Raw genomic sequence first — 24282 nt, 5'->3', positions numbered from 1 at the left:
CTTTTTTATAGAAATAAAATTTTGCAAATATTTTCTATAGAAATAAAATTTTGCAAATATTTTCCATGGAAATAACAAATTTGCAAACATTTTCTATAGAAATAAAATGTTGACAAAAATTTTTAAAGAAATAAAATTTTGCAAAAATTTTCTATAGAACTAAAAATTTGTAAAAATTTTCTGTAGAAATAAAATTTTGAAAAAAAAAATTTATAGAAATAAAATTTTGCAATTTTTTTATAGAAATAAAATTTTGCAAATATTTTCTATAGAAATAAAATTTTGCAAATATTTTCTATTGAAATAAAATTTTGCAAAAATTTTCTATAAAAATAAAATTTTGCAAAAATTTTCTATAGAAATAAATTTTTGCAAAAATTTTCTATAGAAATAACATTTTGCAAAAATTTTCTGTATAAATAAAATGTTGAAAAACGTTTTAAAAAATAAAATTTTACAAAAATTTTTTATAGAACTAAAAATTTGAAAAATTGTCTGTAGAAATAAAATGTTGACAAAAAGTGTTATAGAAATAAAATTTTGCAAAAATTTTCTATAGAAATAAAATTTTGCAAACATTTTCTATGGAAATAAAAATTTGCAAACATTTTCTATAGAAATAACATTTAGCAAAAATTTTCTATAGAAATAAAATTTTGGAAACATTTGCTATATAAATAAAATTTTCTTTAGAAATAAAAATTTGTAAAAATTTTTATAGAAATAAAATTTTGCAAAATTTTTTTATAGAAATAAAATTTTCAAATATTATAGAAATAAAATTTTGCAAACATTTTCTTTGGAAATAAAAATTTGCAAACATTTTCTATAGAAATAAAGTTTTGCAAAAATTTTCTATAGGAATAAAATTTTGCAAAAATTTTCTGTATAAATAAAATGTTGACAAAAATTTTTAAAGAAATAAAATTTTACAAAAATTTTGTATAGAACTAAAAATTTGTAAAAATTGTTTGTAGAAATAAAATGTTGACAAAAATTTTTAAAGAAATAAAATTTTGCAAAAATTTTCTATAGAAATGAAATTTTGCAAAAATTTTCTATTGAAATAAATATTCGCAAAAATTTTCTATTGAAATACAAATTTGTAAAAATTGTCTGTATAAATAAAATGTTGACAAAAATTTTTAAAGAAATAAAGTTTTGCAAAAATTTTCTATAGAAATGAAATTTTGCAAAAATTTTCTATTGAAATAAATATTCGCAAAAATTTTCTATAGAAATAAAAATTTGTAAAAATTGTCTGTAGAAATAAAATGTTGACAAAAATTTTTATAGAAATAAAATTTTGCAAACATTTTCTGTAGAAAAACAAGTAAGGAAAGTCTAAAGTCGGGCGGGGCCGACTATATTATACCCTGCACCACTTTGTAGATCTAAATTTTCGATACCATATCACATCTGTCAAATGTGTTGGGGGCTATATAAAGGTGTGTCCCAAATACATACATTTAAATATCACTCGATCTGGACAGAATTTGATAGACTCTACAAAATCTATAGACTTAAAATTTAAGTCGGCTAATGCACTAGGGTGGAACACAATGTTAGTAAAAAAATATGGGAAACAAATAAATCTGAAGCAATTTTAAGGAAATTTCGCAAAAGTTTATTTATGATTTATCGCTCGATATATATGTATTAGAAGTTTAAGAAAATTAGGGTCATTTTTTCAACTATTCGACTAAGCAGTGGCGATTTTACAAGGAAAATGTTGGTATTTTGACAATTTTTGTCGAAATCAGAAAAACATATATATGGGAGCTATATCTAAATCTGAACCGATTTCAACCAAATTTGGCACGCATAGCAACAATGCTAATTCTACTCCCTGTGCAAAATTTCAACTAAATCGGAGCAAAAAATTAGCCTCTGTGGTCATATGAGTGTAAATCGGGCGAAAGCTATATATGGGAGCTATATCTAAATCTGAACCGATTTCCACCAAATTTGACATGCATAGCTATAATGCTAATTCTACTCCCTGTGCAAAATTTCAACTAAATCGGAGAAAAAAATTGGCCTCTGTGGACAAAGGAGTGTAAATCGGGCGAAAGCTATATATGGGAGCTATATCTAAATCTGAACCGATTTGGATGATATTTTGCAAGTTTTTCGAGACTCATAAAATATTGGGATGTACGGAATTTGAGGAAGATCGGTTGATATACACGCCAATTATGACCAGATCGGTGAAAAATATATATGGCAGCTATATCTAAATCTGAACCGATTTTTTCCAAAATCAATAGGGGTCGTCTTTGAGCCGAAACAGGACCACATACCAAATTTTAGGACAATCGGACTAAAACTGCGAGCTGTACTTTGCACACAAAAATACATCAACAGACAGACGGACATCGCTAAATCGACTCAGAATTTAATTCTAAGACGATCGGTATACTAAACGATGGGTCTCAGACTTTTCCTTCTTGGCGTTACATACAAATGCGCAAACTTATTATACCCTGTACCACAGTAGTGGTGAAGGGTATAAAAATTTGTAAAAATTGTCTGTAGAAATAAAATGTTGACAAAAATTGTTATAGAAATAAAATTTTGCAAATATTTTCTATAGAAAAAAATATTGCAAACATTTTCTATAGAAATAAAATTTTGCAGAATTTTTTTATAGAAATAAAATTTTGCAAATATTTTCTATAGAAATAAAAATTTTCAAAAATTTTCTTTTGAAATAAAAATTTGCAAACATTTTCTATAGAAAGAAAGTTTTGCAAAAATTTTCTATAGAAATAAAATTTTGCAAAAATTTTCTATTGAAATAAATATTCGCAAAAATTTTCTGTAGAAATAAAAATTTGTAAAAATTGTCTGTAGAAATAAAATGTTGACAAAAGTTTTCAAAGAAATAAAACTTTGCAAATTTTTTTTTATAGAAATAAAATTTTGCAAACATTTTCTATGGAAATAAAAATTTGCAAACTTTTTTTATGGAAATAAAAATTTGCAAACATTTTCTAAAGAAATAAAATTTTGAAAAAATTTCTATTGAAATAAATATTCGCAAAAATTTTCTATAGAGATACAAATTTGTAAAAATTGTCTGTAGAAATAAAATGTTGACAAAAATTTTTAAAGAAATAAAACTTTGCAAATTTTTTTATAGAAATAAAATTTTGCAAATTTTTTTTATAGAAATAAAATTTTGCAAACTTTTTCTATGGAAATAAAAATTTGCAAACATTTTCTATAGGAATACAATTTTGCAAAAATTTTCTATTGAAATAAATATTCGCAAAAATTTTCTTTAGAAATAAAAATTTGTAAAAATTGTCTGCAGAAATAAAATGTTGACAAAAATGTTTATAGAAATAAAATTTTGCAAACATTTTCTATAGAAATAAAGTTTTGCAAAAATTTTCTATGGAAATAAAATTTTGCAAAAATTTCCTATTTGCAAAAGTTTGCTATAGAAATTAAATTTTGCAAAAATTTCCTATAGAAATAAAAATTGACTTCAAAATACGTTTTCTTGAATTTGGTAAATTTTTGGTAAAAAAACTTCTTCAAATTGTGTTAGATTATTTTTAACACGAGTGGCAACAGTGATCTCAACATCAGATATTGGTCTGATAACAATTCTATAAGTTTATGTAAACCACAAATCATGACCTTAGCAAGCTTCAGTTAAATGTCATATATCCCCAAAGAGAAACTTTGATGGCAAAGAAAATGTTCCAGAGCAAAACGATTTTTAATTACCAAACGAAAATAAGAACTCTTTGACGACATCATCTAAAAAAACAGAAGCTGAAAAACTAATGAACACATGTCAACAAATTATACTGATACTCATATCACCATGCAATACATGGTCGTATCGAAATGAATCAATCATTCTGTGTGTGGGAGTTTTTTTGCCAGAGAGAGAGAGAGAGCGAGATGTGATTCTACCCTTGCAATGTCACTTCAATAGAAGGTTAAGTCCCCACAATAATCATGCCTTAGGGTCCATTAAAGTCTTCGAGCCATAAAAACAAACCCAAGAAAACGGAAATCAAAGTGATGGCAAACGGAAACCAGAGCTTAGCGTGTAAATCACATAAGCATGGCTAATGTCATCAATTAGGCACTATTCAGTGAGACTAAACACGAGAAAATCTAACGTATAAATCTCACCAATGCTTAGGTTTGACTTTACTAATGCAAGCAATGGAATTAAATTGGAGAACGGATGTAAAGCATTTTCAAAGTGATTGATGACTTGTGATTTGGAAAAAAGGGATTTTTTTTCTGTTTAAGGGTATCACAATGTTTTTATTTATCGAATTGCATAAGCTTTTTCTTTATTGATAAAATAAATAAAACCAAATTGGTAATTGTTTATCCCGACCTTTTTGTGTGGCAACGACGGTTGTCATTCGAGTCATAAATAATCTACCAAAATTTGGAGAAAATTTAACCAAATTTTTCAAATTTTTTTCCTATAGAAAATTTTATCAAAATTTTATTTCTATAGAAAATTTTGTCAATATTTTATTTCCATAAAAAATTTAAAAATTTTTTTTTTCTATAGGACATTTTGTCAAAGTTTTATTTCTAGAGAAAATTTTGCTAAAATGTTATTTCTATAGAAAACTTTCTCAATTTTTTTTCTATAGAAAATTTTGTCAGACTTAGACAATTTTTTCAAAAATTTATTTCTATGGAAAATTTTGTTAATTTTGTCAAAATTTATTTCTACAGACAATTTTGTCAAAATTTTATTTCCATAGAAAAATTTGTTAAAATTTTATTTTTATCGCCAATTTTATCAAAATTTTATGTCTATCGAAATTTTTGTCAACATTTTATTTCTAAAGATAGTTTTGTCAACATTTTATTTATAGAGAATTTTTTTTTGAAAATTTTACTTCTATAGAAAAAATTTGTCAACATTTTGTTTTTATAGAAAAATTTGTCACAATTTTATTTATATAGAAATTTTTTTGAAAATTTTATTTCTATACAAAATTTTGTCAAAATTTTATTTCTAGAGAAAATTTGTCAAAATTTTATTTCTATAGAAAATTTTGTCAAAATTTTAATTTCTATAAAAAATTTTATGAACATTTTATTTCCATAAAAAATTTTGTTCAAATTTTTTTCCATAGAAAATTTTGTTACAATTCTATTTCCATAGAATTTTCTATAAAAAATTTTGTCAAATTTTATTTCTACAGAAAATCATTTCTGTAGAAAATTTTGTCAAAAATGTATGTCTTTAGAAAATGTTGTCAAAATTTTATTTTGTCAAAATTTTATTTCTAAAGAAAATTTTGTCAAAATTTTATTGCCATAGAATTTTTCTATAAAAAATATTGTCAAAAATTTGTTTCCACAGAAAATCATTGTTGTAGAATATTTTGCCAAAATTTTATATCTATAGAAAATTTTACAAACATTTTATTTCTATAGGAAAATTTGTCAAAATTTTATTTCAATAGAAAATTTTGTCAAAATTTTATTTCTTTAGAAAATGTTGTCCAAATTTTATGTCCATGTTTTTTTTTTTTGTCTAAATTAGACAATTTTGTCAAAATTTTATTTCTTCGAAAATTTTGTCAAAATTTTATTTCTGTAGAAAATTTTTTGAAAAATTTTATTTGTAAAGAACATTTTTTCAATAGGATTATTTCTATAAATTTTTTCAATAGAATTATTTCTATAGAAGTCTTTCAAAATTTTATTTCTATAAAAAAATTTGCCAAAATTTAATATCTATAGATGATTTTGTAAAAATTTTATTTCTATAAAAAATTTTTGTCAAAATTTATTTCTATAGACGATTTAGTCAAAATTTTGTTTCTATAGACGATTTAGTCAAAATTTTATTTCTATAGACGATTTTGTCAAAATTTTATTTCTATAGAAAAATTTGTCACAATTTTATTTATATAGAATTTTTTTTTTGAAAATTTTATTTCTATAGACGATTTTGTCAAAATTTTATTTCTATATAAAATAATAATAAATAAAGATTTTACGACATGGTTTAATTATAAACCGTCAGTCGGAATATTGAGTGATTACTGTTGTTCTAGTACTCGAATTCGTTTACAATGAGTTTTCTGTAAGCCATTGCTTCCTTCATATATTAATATAATTTAAACCAACCTCCGCCACCATTTAAAACGTTTATTACTTCCAAATCGGACAGTACCATCTTGTTTAAATATGTTAGCCTTATTTTCTTTAGAAGTGGACATCGTCCAATAAAATGGTATAAAGTTTATTTGTTTCTCAGGTTGCATAATGAGCATATTTCATCTTCTACGTCTCTGTAGTTATTCCCATTCAACCAAATTAAATCACCTCTGGCTCTTATTATATAAATTATCTGTTCTTGTGTGAAGTTATCATTACAATATGTGGGACCCAGGTTGAAATCCAAGTATTTGTATATTCGATGCTCACTTGCTTTTGCTGATTCTGTATACTTATTTAGAGCGCCGCGAGAAATATCAGCCAGTAACTTTTTGGTTGGCTCGTACCAATATATCTTATCGTTAAGGACATTATGTCCCTCAATGTTGTGGTCTTCCAATTTTCCTATAAAGTCTTTGTACCACGCCAAATTTTTCTCTGCTAGTTTTGCCCCAAGAATATGCGGTAATCTCTGGTTGTTGAGTTCAAATAGTACCTTAGCTAAATATGATAAGTGAAGCGAATACGTGTAGATAAAGCCTGGTTCATAACCAGTTTCCAAGGCTATTACATAATTTGGAGTGCAATCGGGAAGTTTAGGCACTCGTTTTATGAAAAACCGATACATCTTGTCTATCTCTTCAAAACAAGAGTTTCCCCAAATTTGGGCACCATAACTGTGAATGGATCTGCAAACGGCCAAGAACATGTTCCATTTTGCCTTTAGTGAAACTGTTGGCTTAGAAATAAACGACCTCCAAGTAGAATTGATACACGCTTTTGCGGCCACTTCTTTTTTCATTAGGTGCTTGGTAAATGATAGTCTGGGTGTCAATATTATTCCTACACGCAAAGAAAAAAAAAACGTTTGGAAAACGTGTACCGAAAACGTTTTTCTTTTGTTAGAGTTTTTTGAATTGCTTCGAAAAGTATACACTTTTACCACCAAAAAATTCGTTTGTTACAAAATTTTTATTTTTTCAATAAAAAAAAGTTATTTTTGAACCAACAACACAGACCATTTCGTTTATATCAAACACTGTTCTTTTCTGACTTTAGGTCTTTAATAAGACACATTTTACAGTTCATAGTAAAAATTTAATATAGTACACTCATAGAAAAAATCATGCACGGCGTGCTCATTTCAAAACGATTCGTTCATGATAGTGAATCAACACACATATGGTGTCAAACTGTGAACGGGCGGTGTCAAGCTGACAACGATAAAATGACACCATGCGTTGTCAAAACAACAACCAGCGTTCATGATCTGAAAACGTTATGGTTACGACTTTATAAACAAAATTAAAAAAAGATTTCCGCTTGCGTGACTTGAACCTGTGTTTTCTGCACCATACGCATTAACAGTCGTCTTAGCACATTGCACCAACGAAGGAGTTGCCATAATAACGTCTAACGATTATTTTAAGACTTTTCATAGCCAAAGAAAAGCGAATGCCGTTCATGAAATCGTGAACGCCCGTGGACGAAATTGTGAACATTCCGTTTTGATTTTTTGTGAACGTCTCCGTTTCATTTTGTCACCGTCTGTTCACGACTATGGAACGTAATTTTTTCTATTAGTGTAGAATGTAATGTTGAACATTTTTTTCGGAATCTTCCGACCATATCTGGAATATATGTAAAAAAAAAACAACTTTGGTCGAAGCAGGGATCGAACCCACAACCCTTGGCATGCAAGTCGGACGTAGCAACCACTACTCCACGGTGCCCAACTAAATGTATTTTTCTGTTAAATAAACTTTGTTTAATCGGCTCGTGGGCGCCGCAAGCTATGCTATATAAATATAACTTATATGGGTAATTGTCTATTGATGACAATAACGGCTACATAGCTCAGTGGATAGTGTGTTGGCTTACAAATTGCATGGTCCGCGGTTCGATTCTCCGTCCAGGCGAAAGGTAAATAAAAATTTTAAATTTATAAAATCGTATAATTTCTTCTACATTGTTTGTATTACAGAAAAAGGTGCTAATAACTAAAAAACTTTGTGGAAGATGTGAGGTAAAATGCAATTAGCTAGAAAAAAAATTGTTTGAGGTAGTCTTTATGAAATTGTTTTTACATCCTGGAAAAGAATAAACGTTTATCACAAAAAGTATATACTTTTCTAATACACTTCCTTTCAACGAAAAGCAAATGAGAAAAGAACTTTGTTTGTCTAAAATTTCGTTTGGGAGGAAAGAATTATTTTTTTGCGTGTAGGTATTTGTATTCATTTACTATTCTTATATATTCCCCCTTATACTTCCACATTTCGTTCGCAGCCGGTCTACCTCCTTTTCTGAAGATCATTACTTCGGATTTAGTAGGATTTACCTCCATCCCCCATTTCAGACAATAAGACTCCAGATTATTTTTCATCTGCTGCAGTATCTTTGGTTCATCTGTTAATATGACTATATCATCCGCATACATAAGTAGACGAATATTTATCTCATCTATATAAAGTCCGCCATCAAGATGTTTATGTAGATCGTTCAGATAAATTGCGAACAGAATCGGTGATAATAGGCATCCCTGCTTCACTCCAGCATTAGTACTGAAGTAATCTGATAGTCCAGTCTCTGTCCATATAGCCGATTCAGTATTTTTATATATATTTGCAATGAAGTGTCGTCGGTAGCATGCATAAAGAATTCGTAAGGAACCCTGTCTTCCCCAGGTGCTTTATTTGTTTTAACGTGCATGAGTTGATTTTTAAGTTCTTGTAATTCAAAATCTCTATCCAGTTGTTCATTTACTGCTATATTTGGTACATAACTAATGGACATTGCATTTTGTGTTGAGTTTAGAAGAATTTTGAAGTAGTTTTCCAATATGTCTATAGGAATATGGCACCCATAATCATTTTGTTCCTGTTTGATTTCCCTTGCTAGCGCCCACCAAGCTTTACTATCTGAAATTGTATTAAGTTTACTTTCAACCTCTCTATAATACTGCGACTGCTTCCTTTTACAGATTTTGTCGTAATCTTTCTTTTTTTTTCAAGATATATATTTCTATCCTCCGTATTTCCTGTTTTCCGGAATTTATGTAACCATTTCATAGATAAATTTCTTACTTTTAAGCACTCTCGATCAAACCAATTGTTTTTGTATTTAATTTTTGGTGACATTTGTTCCTTCGGATATGAAGATAAGATAATTTCCAAATAGTCTTCCAATTTTGCACTTTCAACTAAGGTGCATACTTTTTGGTTCAATGCATTTTGATAGCGTACTTTGTTTTTATCCTTCCACCGTAGCCTTCGAGACAGTTTTCGTTCATGCTTGTTCTGATTCATATCAGGCAAATTTAACGTTAAAATAATGGGGAAATGGTCAGACCAGATTTTATTGTCTACTTCAAATCTATCCACCAAGTTGATCATTTTCATCGACACGGAGCACAAATCTATCACAGAGCTACCATTTCTGTTGACAAAAGTGAATTTTCCTTCCTCATCTCCAGGGGCTCTTCCGTTCAAAATTATAAGTCCATTATTGTTACAGAAATCGATAAATCTTCTTCCACGTGCGTTCGTAGTTTTGTCGTTTGAATTTCTGTTACTTTGCCAACCCTTAAGTATTTCTGGAGGTAGCTCCTGTTCTTCCCCGATTCGGATATTATGATCTCCAATAATTATTTTTTGACTTTCGAAATTTTGCACAACGTTCTTCAGGTTTTCAAAATCATTTAGCCAAGTAGCAGCTATATAGAAAATTTTTTCTATAGAAAATTTTGTCAAAATTTTATTTCTATAGAAAATTTTATCAAAATTTTATTTCTATAGAAAATTTTGTCAAAATTTTATTACTATAGAAAATTTAGTCAAAATTTTATTTTTATAGAAAATTTCTTCAAAATTTTATTTCTATAGAGAATGTTGTCACAATTTTATTTGTAAACAAAATTTGCTCAAAATTTTATTTGTAAAGAAAAATTTTTTATAGGAAATTTTGTGAATATTTTTTATCGCACTTTGTCAACATATTATTTCTATAGAACATTTTGTCAATATTTTATCTCTATAGAAAATTTCGTCAAAATTTTATTTCTATAGAAAATTTTGTCACCATTTTATTTCTATAGAAAATTTTGTCAACATTTTATTTCAATAGAAAATTTTCAAAATTGGAAAAAAATGTTCAAATTTAAAATTAGTAAACTTTTGTAATGTAATTTAAGATAATTTATACATCAAAGTGAATACCTTAAAATTACTTGAGATATTTGCTTCGAAATTCTGTTCACTTCTTCATCCATGGCATGCATCCTCAACATTCCATTGTATCTTTATTATCCTTATAAATATTCATACTAATAGCAAACTCTCTAAGTATCTTTCCAATGTCATTTGTCAGCGGATGCATTAAAAAATGGGAGATTGGTTGTATGCAACCCCCATTGCCACCATCCACTTGCGAATTGTCAAAGTTGTTGTCTAATTAAAAGTTTTACATCACTGCAGTATCTCTACGGCACCATATTCCAGCTTATTTTTTGTCTGTACTCATACCTCAACAAAGACATTGACAATTTCCTGAACTATAGCAAATAGGATGCCAAGAAAAATAAACTTGCGAAAATGCATTGGTATAGATAAATTATCGCTATTTTATGGGGGTAGCTCGAGTTGGAGCTTTTATTTTAACATAGTTTTATTGTTTTTGTTTAAGGAAATGAATTTTCTAAGATATTTGTAATGTTTATATGTTCGAGACAAATTCTTAAGTGGGTGGTAAAATTAAAAAGGAAATTGTCTCAAAGGTATTATTGGGAAATAGAGAATTTTTTATTTGTATTTTGTTTTTCGAAACAATAATTAACTACTTTGCCAAGAAACAATATATTTTACCGAAAAGAAGCTATATAAAATTCATATTGCATGTTTACTAATTTTATTATTAAACAAATGACAAACGAGATTATTCGTAGATATGGAATCACTCGAAAAATGATTTTGCCCATGAAAGCGTATGAATAATATTAATTATTTTAATATAGCTTATACGAACTAGGGGCAAAATTATTATTATTACGTATACGCTCTAAGGTTCTCAGTGTGCTATAAACCTAAAGTTTACTTGGACCCAAAGATTTCCAGCTTCCTTAAGGATTATGGAATTTATTTATTTATTTATATTGATGCGGGTTCTTTACAATAAAGGCGTTGGAGAGGTTTTGAAATTGTCATCGTCGTTATAATTTTTCTATCCTAAAATGAAAAAAAAAAAAATACATTTGGTTTAAAAAAATGTGATATATGTCCATCACGAATTGTTATCAAAGAAAGTAATTTGCACTATTCATAAATTCCACCATCAAACAGTTTGGAATTTTAATAATGAGTGTTGTGGAAAAAATACCATGACCTTCTTCAAATCATATATAGTTCCCAAAAATATACTACAAATTCAAAAGTTTTCAATATGCCTTCATAATGAAGCCGAAAGTGCGTTATATTCACACCGTTGCTTAACACCAAGACCATTGCCAATGTAAACTAAATACTCTTCTCACATGAGGGTATAAAGAAGTTTTCAATTCGCATTACATAAGAGAATCTACAATGTCTCACACACACACACCTACGCACACTCTCCATCGCATCTCATTTCCTCCATATACGTAATACGTTTTGTGAATAATGAATGACTTTAGGGGGAAATCTCTGATATTAGTTGTGTTTTTTTTTTTCAAAAGACTCGCAAAAGCAAAAGCTGTTCAAACTTGGATAATAAAAATTTACTTTTTACTGTACAATTTTAGAAATTACTAGAATTACAATTTATCAGAAAATTTTGTCAACATTTTATTTCTATATAAAATTTTGTCAAAATTTTATTTCTATAGAAAATTATGTCAACATTTTATTTCTATAAAAAAATTTTGTCAAAATTTTTTTTCTATAGAAAATTTTGTCAAAACTTTATTTCTATAGAACATTTTGTCAACATTTTATTTCTATAGAAAATTTTTTATTTTTATTTCTATAGAAAATTTTGTCAAAATTTTATTTTTATAGAAAATTTTGTCAAAATGTTAATTGTACAGAAAATTATGTCAAAATTTTATTTTGATAGAAAATTTTGTTAAAATTTTATTTTGATAGAAAATTTTGTTAAAATTTTATTTTCTATAGACAAATTCTGTAATTTTTTTTCTATAGAAAATTATGTCAAAATTTTACTTTTATTGAAAATTTTGTTAAAATTTAATTTCTATAGACAAATTCTGTAAAAATTTTATTTCTATAGAAAATTTTATGAAAATTTATTTCTGTTTTTTATTTCAGCTTAAAACCATACATTGACTAAACTACAAGTGTAGCTTAACCAACAGAGGAAAATAATGTTTGTCAAATTTATTTGGGCAAAGCCCTATAGACTGCAAGATGGTTGGATGGACTCACGTTTCGGAATTACCACATTCCTCATCAGCATCCTCTACTTGCAGAAAAACCATCAACCAATTATCAGAATAAATTCAGGCAGTTCACTAAACCCAAAAGTGTACCACACTTGAACCTTCCGAAAAAAGGTTTTCGCGATAGCCGGCTTATGCCGAAATAAATTCGTACAAACATATCTCTTTTCCTTTGCCACCGTCAAATCATCGATTTGAGTGCAGTTGGCTGGGTTTATTTTGAGCGTGCTTCCTCTTTTTTTCTTCCTTTTGTTTTGTTATTGTTGTCACAAATTTTATTTTTAACGAATATTTAGTCAACATTTTATTTCTATAGAAAATTTAGTCAAAATTGTATTTCTATAGAAAATTTTGTCACATATTTTATTTCTGTAGAAATTTTTGCCACAAATTTTATTTCTATAGAAAATTTTGTCAACATTTTGTTACTATAGAACATTGTGTCAAAATTGTATTGCTATAAAAAATTTTGTCAAAATTTTTTTTTTATTTCTATGGAAAATTTTGTCAACATTATTTATATGAAAAATTTGTCAAAATTTTATTTCTAAAGAAAATTTTATCAAAATTTTATTTCTATAGAAAATGTTGTTAAAATTTTATCTTCTATAGACATATTTTGTTAAAATTTTAATTCTATAGAAAATTTTGTCAAAATTTTATTTCTATAGAAAATTTTGTCAAAATTTTATTGCTATAGAAAATGTTGTCAAAATTTTATTTCTATAGACAATTTTGTCAAAATTTTATTTCGTTAGAAAATTTTGACAAAATTTTATTTTATAGAAAATTTGGTTAAAATTTTATTTTCGATAGAAATATTTTGCTAAAATTATGTCAAAATTTTACTTCTATAGGAAATTTTATCAAAATTTTACTTCTATAGAAAATTTTGTCCAAATTTTGTTTCTATAGAATTTTTTTTTTAAATTAGGAAATTTTGTCAAAATTTTATTGCTATAGAAAATTTTGTCAAAATTTTATTGCTATAGAAAATTTTGTCAAAATTTTATTGCTATAGAAAATTTTGTCAAAATTTTATTTCTATAGACAATTTGGCAAAATTTTATTTCGTTAGAAAATTTTGTCAAAATTTTATTTTATAGAAAATTTTGTTAAAATTTTATTTTCTATAGAAATATTTTGCTAAAATTATGTCAAATTTTACTTCTATAGAAAATTTAGTCACAAATTTTATTTCTATAGAAAATGTTGTCAAAATTTTAATTCTACAGAAAATTTTGTCAAAATTTTATATCTATAGAAAATTTTGTCAAAATTTTATTTCTATAGAAAATGTTGTCAAAATTTTAATTCCACAGAAAATTTGGTCAACATTTTATATCTATAGAAAATTTTGTAAACATTCTATTTTCTATAGACAAATTCTGTAAAATTTTCTTTCTATAGAAAATTTTTTTAAAATTTTATTTCTATAGAAAATTTTGTCAAAAATTTTTTTCTTTAAAAAATGTTGTCAAAATTTTAATGCATTGTCAAAATTTTATTTCTATAGAAAATTTTGTCACAAATTTTATTTCTATAGAAAATTTTGTCAAAATTATATTGCTATAGAAAATTTTGTCAAAATTTTCTTTCTATAGCAAATGTTGTAAAATTTTCTTTCTATAGCAAATGTCAAAATTTTAATTCTACAGAAAATTTTGTCAAAATTTTATATCTATAGAAAATTTTGTTAAATTTTTATTTTCTATAGACAAATTCTGTAAAAAATTTATTTCTATAGAAAATTTAATCTAAATTTATTTCTCTTTTTTTATTTCAGCCTAAAACCATACATTGACTAAACTACAAGTTTAGCTTAACCAACAGAGGAAAAGAATGTTTGTCAAATTTATTTGGGCAAAGCCCTATAGACTGCAAGGTGGTTGGATAGACGCACGTTTCGCAATTACCACATTCCTCATCAGCATCCTCTACTTGCAGCAAAACTATCAACCAATTATCAGAATCAATGTATGGTTTTAAGCTGAAATAAAAAAAAAAAAACACAACATGCTTAAAGAACAAAACCAACAATAACAAAACAAAGCGAATGGAAAAAGAAGAGGAAGCACGCTTTAATCAAAAATTTATTTCTATAGAAAATTTTGTCAAAAATTTAATTCTATAGAAAATTTTGTCAAAAATTTATTTCTATAGAAAATTTTGTAAAGATTTTATTTCTATGGAAAATTTTGTCAAAATTTTATATCTTTAGAAAATTTTGTTAACATTTTATTTCTATAGAAAATTTTGTCAAAATTTTATTTCCATAGAAAATTTTGTGAAAATTTTATTTTTATAGAAAATTTTGTAAAAATTTTATCAAAATTGATTTCTATGGAAAAATTTGTCAAAATTTTATTTCTATAGAAAATTTTATTTATTTGGATTGTTGACCTGGGTCATTAATGAAAAAACTCCAGATGTTTTTTATTCGAGTTTTACTTTATTGAAACCAATATTTCGATTTGACATCGTCAATCTTCATCAGGGCCAGGTACTAAACAAATATATAACAAAAATATCACATTTTTACATTTTACATTACAACCATTTAAGTGTGTAATAATTACATTAAATAAAACAAGAGTGAAATTGCACTTTACTGTTTTATGACACCTTACTGACTAACTTTCGTTGTCGATCTCTGCTTTTTATAACGATATCCCTGTATATGTGTGAGCATCCATCTGTATCCGTTTTGTAATTAAGTCTCTTCTCCGATGGAACGTCAATAATATGTAGCATTTCTAAAGTGAATCACTTATTATGGTGTCTCTCTTCAGCTAAAATGTCAACTTGGGTCAAATTTGGTTTATGTCCAGTCAATGCACAGTGGGCAGCGAGTGCAGTTTTGTGTTCCAAAGGACGATCAATAGCCTTTACGTCAGATTTGTGACCTGATAGTCTAGTTTTAAGTTTCGTTTTTGTTGTGCCAACATATATTTTATTACATGTGTTCAAATCGTCGCCGTTGCATTTAATCTTATAAACCACATCCGACTTTTCTTCCGTTTTTGACTTATATTTCGTCCTACTATAAAGTTCATTGACTGTGCGATGTGTCTTCTCAACTGTGCGATGTGTCTTCTCTTTGTCAAATATATTTGAATTCTTCAGCCTTTCCGTGAAGCCTGGTATGTATGTGACTGAAATATACTTTTTCGGGTCCTTCAATCGAGTTAGTTTGTCCTCCTTTATATATTTAACTATTATTTTGTTAAAATTGTTTGCTATAGAAAATTTTGTCAAAATTTTATTGCTATAGAAAATTTTGTCAAAATTTTATTTCGTTAGAAAATTTTGTCAAAATTTTATTTTATAGAAAATTTTGTTAAAATTTTATTTTCTATAGAAATATTTAGCTAAAATTATGTCAAAAAATTTGCTTCTATAGGAAATTTTGTCAAAATTTTACTTCTATAGAAAATTTTGTCCAAATTTTATTTCTATAGAAAATTTTGTTAAAATTTTATTTCTATAGTAAATTTTGTCAAAATTTTATTTCTATAGAAATTTTTTTAAAATTTTATTTCTATAGAAAATTTTTTTAACATTTTATTTCTATAGAAAATTTTGTTAAAATTTTATTTCTATAGAAAATTTTGTCAACATTATATTTCTATAGAAAATTTTGTCAAAATTTTATTTCTATAGAAAATTTTGTCAACATTTTATTTCTATTGTTGTTGTTTTTGATTTCAGCTTAAAACCATGCAATGACTAAACTACAAGTGTAGCTTAACCAACAGAGGAAAAGAATGTTTGTCAAATTCATTTGGCCAAAGCCCTATAGACTGCAAGATTGTAGGATGGGCGCACGTTACGGAATTACCACATTCCTCATCAGCATCCTCTTCTTGCAACAAGACTATAAACCAATTATCAGAATAAATTCGGGTAGTTCACTAAACCCAAAGTGAACCACTCTCGAACCTTCCGCAAAAACGTTTATGATAGTTGGCCTTTGCCTAGATAAATCTTTGTACAAATATCTCTCTTTTCCTTTGCCACAAATCATCGAGTTAAGTGCAGCTTTTTCGGAAGGTTCGAGTGTGGTTCACTTATTATGACAATTTGTTGATAGTTTTGCTGCTAGTAGAGGATGCTGATGAGGAATGTGGTAATTCCGAAAAGTGCGTCCATCCAACGATCTTGCAGTCTATAGGGCTTTGCCCAAATAAATTTGACAAACATTCTTTTCCTCTGTTGGTTAAGCTACACTTGCAGTTTAGTCAATGCATGGTTTTAAGCTGAAATAAAAAACAACGAAATACAATTATGACAAAATGTTCTATAGATATAACATTTTGAGAAAAATTTCTATAGAAATAAAATTTTAAGGAAAATTTTCTATAAAATTTTAACAAAATTTACCATAGAAACTAAATGTTGAAAAAATGGTCTATAGAAACCAAATTTTGAGAAAATGTTCTATAGAAATAAAATTTGGAAAAAATTTTCTGTAGAAATAAAATTTTGACAAAGTTTTATATACAAATTAAATTTTGAAAAAATTTTCTATAGAAATACAGATTTGATAGAAACTTACGACTTAATTTCTATAGAAATAAAATTTTGACAAAATTTTCTATAAAAAAACAATTTTGACCAAATTTTCTATAGAAATAAAATCTTGACAAAATTTTCTATAGAAATAAAATTTTGATAAAATTTTCTACAGAAATAAATTTTTGAAAAAATTTTCTATAGAAAAAAAATGTTGACAACATTTTATATAAAGGGTGCTACGGTCAAAATTTGGTCAAAAGAAAACGCGTGTAAATCGGTGAAATCGTTTACTTAAAAAATCAAATTAAATTTCTTTTTCAAGTTCAATTAGTATAAAATTCAGGAAAAATATTCAGTTAGGCTTTCGCTTTTCCAAATCCGAATTGCCGGGCCTCACGCTTGATACCTGCCATCAGATTTTGTACAGCCACCTTGTCCACCTTTTTTGCCTTGAACTGCTCCTCGTCCTTAGCAGTTTTTTGGTCTTCTTTAGGTTCCGCTTGACAATAGCCCAGTATTTCTCAATTGGGCGGAGCTCTGGCGTGTTGGGAGGGTTCTTGTCCTTGGGAACCACGTGCACGTTGTTGGCGGCGTAGCACTCCATGGCCTTTTTACCGTAATGGCAAGATGCCAAATCCGGCCAAAACAGTACGGAGCAACCGTGTTTCTTCAGGAAAGGCAGCAGACGTTTATTCAAACACTTTTTCACGTAAATTTCTTGGTTGACAATCCCGGAAGCTATGAAAATGCTGCTTTTCAAGCCACAGGTACAGATGGCTTGCCAAACCAGATATTTCTTTGCGAACTTTGACAGTTTTATGTGCTTGAAAATATCTGCTACCTTTCCCCTTCCTTTTGCCGTATAAAACTCATGCTTGTAGTCGGCTTTGACGTAGGTTTCGTCGTCCATTACCACGCAGTCAAACTTCGTCAGCATCGTCGTGTACAGCCTCCCGGATCGCGCTTTGGCCGTCGTATTTTGTTTATCATCGCGATTTGGAGTCACTACCTTCTTGTAAGTCGATAGTCCGGCGGGTTTTTTTACTCGATGCACGGTTGTAGACGATACACCTAGCTTATTTGCGGCATCTCGGAGAGAGAGGTTAGGGTTTCGCTTGAAACTACCGGCAACACTCTTTGTCGTCTCAGCGGCTTCCGGTTTTCGATTTCCCCCCGATCCAGACTTCCTGGCTGTCGACAAACGTTCCCCAAACACTTTAATTACATTTGTAACGGTTGATTTGGTAACTTTTAGCGATTTTGCCAGCTCGGATTTTCGCGATGCGCGAACAAAATGTTGATACGCTGCTCTTCTTGCTTGGGCGGCATTTTGACAACTGAAAAGTGAATTCCAAAATCAAAATAGGAGCAACATTCTACATACACACACCTTCAAAATGAGGGGTGCTCAGGTTTTTTTTAAATGCAAAATTGAAAGAAATACGTCAAGTTTATATTGACCAAATTTTGACCGTATCACCCTTTAGTGTACCATCCCAGGCCGTTAGCCGACTTAAATTTTAAGTCTATAGATTATAAATTTTGTTCAGATGGAGTCAGATTTAACTGTATGTATTTGGGACAAAAACTTTTATATATAGCACCCAATACATTTGACGGATTTGATATAGTATCGAAAATGTGGATTTACAAAGTGGTGCAGGGTATAATATAGTCGGCCCCGCCCGACTTTAGACTTTCCTTACTTATTTTTCTCTAGAAAATTTTGTCAAAATTTTATTTCTCTAGAAAATTTTGTCAAAATTTAAATTCTATAAAAAAAATTCTATAAAAAATGTCAAAATTGTTTTTCTATAGATAGAAAAGAAGAAAAATTTGTCAAAATTTTATTTCCAGCCATTTTTGTCAAAATTCTATTTCTATAGACATTTTTGTCACAATTTTATTTCTAACAGGTTGGCTGATAAGTCCCCGGTCTGTTGGTTAAGCTACACTTGTAGTTTAGGCAATGTATGGTTTTGAGCTGAAATGAAAAAACAACAACAATTCTTAAAGAACAAAACCAAGAATAACAAAACAAAACGAATGGAAAAAGAAGAGAAAGCACGCTTTAGTCAAAAATTTATTTCTATAGAAAATTTTGTCAAAAATTTATTTCTATAGAAAATTTTGTAAAAATTTTATTGCTATAGGAAATTTTGTCAAAATTTTTTTCTTTAGAAAATTTTGTTAAAATTTTATTTCTATAGAAAATTTTGTCAAAATTTTATTTCTATAGAAAATTTTGTCAAAATTTTATTTCTATAGCAATTTTTTTCAAAATTTTATTTCTATAGAAAATTTTGTCAAAATTTGATTTCGATAGAAAATTTTGTCAAAATTTGATTTCGATAGAAAATTTTGTCCAAATTTGATTTCGATAGAAAATTTTGTCAAAATTTTATTTCTATAGTAAATTTTGTTAAAATTTTATTGCTATAGAAAATTTTGTCAAAATTTTATTTTTATAGAAAATTTTGTCAAAATTTTATTTCTATAGAAAATTTTGTCAAAATTTTATTGCTATAGAAAATTTTGTTAAAATTTTATTTTCTATAGAAATATTTTGCTAAAATTATGTCAAATTTTACTTCTATAGGAAATTTTGTCAAAATTTTATTTCTATAGAAAATTTTGTTAAAATTTTATTTCTATAGAAAATTTTGTCAAAATTTTATTTCTATAGATTTTTTTTTAAAATTAGGAAATTTTGTCAAAATTTTATTGCTATAGAAAATGTTGTCACAAATTTTATTGCTATAGAAAATGTTGTCAAAATTTTATTTCTATAGAAAATTTTGTCAAAATTTTATTTCTATAGAAAATTTTGTCAAAATTTTATTTCTATAGAAAATTTTGTTAAAATTTTATTTTCTATAGAAAATTTTGTCAAAATTTTATTTCTATAGAATTTTTTTTAAAATTAGGAAATTTTGTCAAAATTTTACTTCTATAGAAAATTTTGTCCAAATTTTATTTCTATAGAAAATTTTGTTAAAATTTTATTTCTATAGTAAATTTTGTCAAAATTTTATTTCTATAGAAATTTTTTTAAAATTTTATTTCTATAGAAAATTTTTTCAACATTTTATTTCTATAGAAAATTTTGTTAAAATTTTATTTCTATAGAAAATTTTGTCACAAATTTTATTTCCATAGAAAATTTAATCAACATTTTATTGCTATAGAAAATGTTGTTAAAATTTTATTGCTCTAGAAAATGCTGTCAAAATTTTATTTCTATAAAAAATTTTGTCAAAATTTTATTGTTATAAAAATTTTTGTCAAAAATTTTATTTCTATAGTAAATTTAGTCACAATTTTATTTCTATAGTAAATTTAGTCACAATTTTATTTCTATAGAAAATTTATTCAAAATTTTATTTCTATAGAAAATTTAGTCAATATTTTATTTCTATAGAAAATTTTGTCACAAATTTTATATCTATAGAAAATTTTGTCAAAATTTTATTTCAATAGAAAATTTAGTCAAAATTTTATTTCTATAGAAAATATTGTCAAAATTTTATTTTTATAGAAAATTTTGTCAAAATTTTATTTCTATAGAAAATTTAGTCACACATTTTATTTCTATAGAAATTTTTTTTTTTAAATTTTATTTCTATAGAAAATTTTGCCAAAATTTTATTTCTATAGAAAATTTTGTCACAAATTTTATTTCTGTAGAAAAATTTGTCAACATTTTAGTTCTATAGAAAATTTTGTCAACGTTTTATTTCTATGAAAGCGTTTGGTTTGCTAATGCATCTGTATAAATTATTTCCTCTCTGTTGATGAAAACACACCTATTGTCTTGTTTGTAATTTCATTCTGGGTCTCCTAAACACATGTATGTACGTACGCAAATGGAAATGGCAAATTTGTAATGAACATTTGAAATATTTTAACATTCTTATAGGACAGGATATTAGTACTGAATTTACACATGAATGCTTTTAGAAGCAAATACCGTTTACAGGCGATTTCATCTGGTATCAAAGTGGTGCTATATATATATTAGTAGGCATATTGAACTATATTATGGTGTGTCATTAGCATCTCAACCCTACTAAGTTTTCTTGGTGTGGTATAATTTTCTTATACTCTTTTTTCATCTTTGTATAATGTGCCAGAATGTACAATGATATACAAAAAATTTTGTTTGTCAATATTTTTAATTTATTGCAAATTCAATGAATAATTTTGGATATAATTTTTCTTCGTTACAGCTTCTCGACAACTGAGGCGTAAAGTTCCATATGCTGGCCATTTGATGACACCACGACGTCTCTGGCTCAATAAAATACCCACACAATGTGATGTGGTCATAGAGTTTCCAGAGGATGCACCCGATGAAGCTTTGCGTTGGCTGTTGGCCCGTATACGCTCTCAGCCACCAGCAGGTTTAGGTCTTGTTGTCCAAGTCAAAGCCCATGAGAGTTCAAGGAGAAATGCATTTTATATAAGTGCTCCTACAAATATGTAAATATTTATTTCCATAACATGTGTTTGGCCGGAAGGATGTCCATTAACCCATATGTGTATGTGTTTGCTTACATATTTATTTTCGTTTTTCCTATATTTACAGACTATTTAGGGCAGCGGAAGAGGCTCGTTTGCCAAAACGTTTGAGACCTGATTTGGGTGGTGCCTTAAGAGAATTTACAACCCGCGAAAGTCATTGTTTCCAACAAATCAAAAGTGATGATGGTAATACGGCCCTTTTTACTTCACAAGAGCGTCAATGGTTGGTGTTGCAAGTGCTACAGGGTTTGCGTGCCGGTCAATCGGATATTGAGGCCTTACAGGGTAGGGCAGCTTTGGAAGAGGGTCAAAGTATAGTGGCTGCCTGGCAAGAGTCAGGGTTGATAACTCAAGTTTTTCCCCTACATGAAACCAAGAGTTTAGCTTCTCTGCAAAAAAGTTGGGTGAAACAAGTCTTGGCTCCCCAGCCTCTGGGTAAGTCGGCATTGCTAAGGTGATGGTACACAGAGAAAAAAAAATAAAAACAATATTTTTAAAATTTTAATTTTACACAGAAAAAACTATCACCAAAGTGTTTCTAATTAAAAATTAATCACAAAAATTTGTCAATTTTTTTTTAATTGACATAAATATAATTTCTGTGATAGAAGAAATTTCAATCAAAAATTAATTGAATTGAATTTCGTGTTTGATAATTTTATTTCTAGAGAAAATTTTGTAAGATATTTATTTCTATAGAAAATTTTGTCAATATTTTATTTCTATAGAAATTCTTGTCAAAATATTACTTCTATAGAAATTTTTGTTAAAATTTTATTGCTATAGAAATTCTTGTCAAAATTTTATTCCTATAGAAAATTTTGTCAAAATTCTATTTCTATAAAAAAATTGGTCAACATTTTATTTCCATAAAAACTTTTGTCAAAATGTTATTTCTTTAGAAAATTTTGTCAAAATTTTATTTCTATAGAAATTCTTGTCAAAATTTTATTTCTATAGAAAATTTTGTTAAAATTTTATTTCCATAAAAACTTTTTTAAATTTTTATTTCAATACAAAATTTTGTTAAAATTTTATTTCTATAGAAAATTTTGTCAAATATTTATTCCTATTGAAAATTTTGTCATAATTTTATTTGTATAGAAAATTATTCCAAACTTTTATTTCTATAGAAATTATTCCAAAATTTTAATCCTATAGAAATTTTTGTTAACAATTTATTTCTATAGAAATTCTTGTCAAAATTTTATTTCTAGAGAAAAATTTGTCAAAATTTTATTTCTATAGAAAATTTTATCAAAATTTTATTTCTATAGAAAATTTTATCAAAATTTTATTTCTATAGAAAATTTTATCAAAATTTTATTTCTATAGAATTTTTTTTTCTAAATTTTATTTTTAGAGAAAATTTTGTCAAAATTCTTATTTTTATAGAAAGTTTTGTCCAAATTTTATTTCTATAGAAAATTTTGTCAATATTTTATTTCTATAGAAATTCTTGTCAAAATTTTACTTCTATAGAAATTTTTGTTAAAATTTTATTTCTATAGAAATACTTGTCAAAATTTTATTTCTATAGAAAATTTTGTCAAAATTCTATTTCTATAGAAAATTTTGTCAACATTTTATTTCCAAAAAAAATTTTGTCCAAATGTTATTTCTTTAGAAAATTTTGTCAAAATTTTATTTCTATAGATATTCTTGTCAAAATTTTATTTCCATAGAAAATTTTGTTAAAATTTTATTTCCATAAAAACTTTTGTCAAAATTTTATTTCAATAGAAATGTTTGTTAACATTTTATTTCTATAGAAAATTTTGTTAAATATTTATTCCTATTGAAAATTTTGTCATAATTTTATTTGTATAGAAAATTATTCCAAACTTTTATTTCTATAGAAATTATTCCAAAATTTTATTCCTATAGAAATTTTTGTTAACATTTTATTTCTATAGAAATTCTTGTCAAAATTTTATTTCTAGAGAAAATGTTGTCAACATTTTATTTCTATAGAAAATTTTATCAAAATTTTATTTCTATAGAAAATTTTATCAAAATTTTATTTCTATAGATTTTTTTTCTAAATTTTAATTTTAGAGAAAATTTTGTCAAAATTCTTATTTTTATAGACAGTTTTGTCCAAATTTTTTTTCTATAGAAAATTTTGTCAATATTTTATTTCTATAGAAATTCTTGTCAAAATTTTACTTCTATAGAAATTTTTGTTAAAATTTTATTTCTATAGAAATACTTGTCAAAATTTTATTTCTATAGAAAATTTTGTCAAAATTCTATTTCTATAGAAAATTTTGTCAACATTTTATTTCCAAAAAAAATTTTGTCAAAATGTTATTTCTTTAGAAAATTTTGTCAAAATTTTATTTCTATAGAAATTCTTGTCAAAATTTTATTTCCATAGAAAATTTTGTTAAAATTTTATTTCCATAAAAACTTTTGTCAAAATTTTATTTCAATAGAAATGTTTGTTAAAATTTTATTTCTATAGAAAATTTTGTTAAATATTTATTCCTATTGAAAATTTTGTCATAATTTTATTTGTATAGAAAATTATTCCAAACTTTTATTTCTATAGAAATTATTCCAAAATTTTATTCCTATAGAAATTTTTGTTAACATTTTATTTCTATAGAAATTCTTGTCAAAATTTTATTTCTAGAGAA

General features: G+C 26.3%; 1 protein-coding gene across 1 annotated transcript in view; it reads left to right on the top strand.

Annotated features, from left to right (window-relative positions):
- The window catches only part of wwk (anoctamin 8 white walker), a 217643-nt gene that overhangs the window by 77920 nt on the left and 115441 nt on the right, over positions 1-24282 (top strand). Inside the window, exons 2-3 of the mRNA XM_075293868.1 lie at positions 21346-21598; positions 21705-22075. Coding sequence (XP_075149983.1) covers positions 21346-21598; positions 21705-22075 — 624 coding nt within the window. The remainder of the gene's footprint in view (positions 1-21345; positions 21599-21704; positions 22076-24282) is intronic.

Source organism: Haematobia irritans, chromosome 2 (assembly GCF_050003625.1).
Source record: "Haematobia irritans isolate KBUSLIRL chromosome 2, ASM5000362v1, whole genome shotgun sequence".
Taxonomy (NCBI): domain Eukaryota; kingdom Metazoa; phylum Arthropoda; class Insecta; order Diptera; family Muscidae; genus Haematobia; species Haematobia irritans.
The sequence above is the reverse complement of the archived record's forward strand: the minus strand, read 5'-3'. Positions and strand labels throughout refer to the sequence as shown.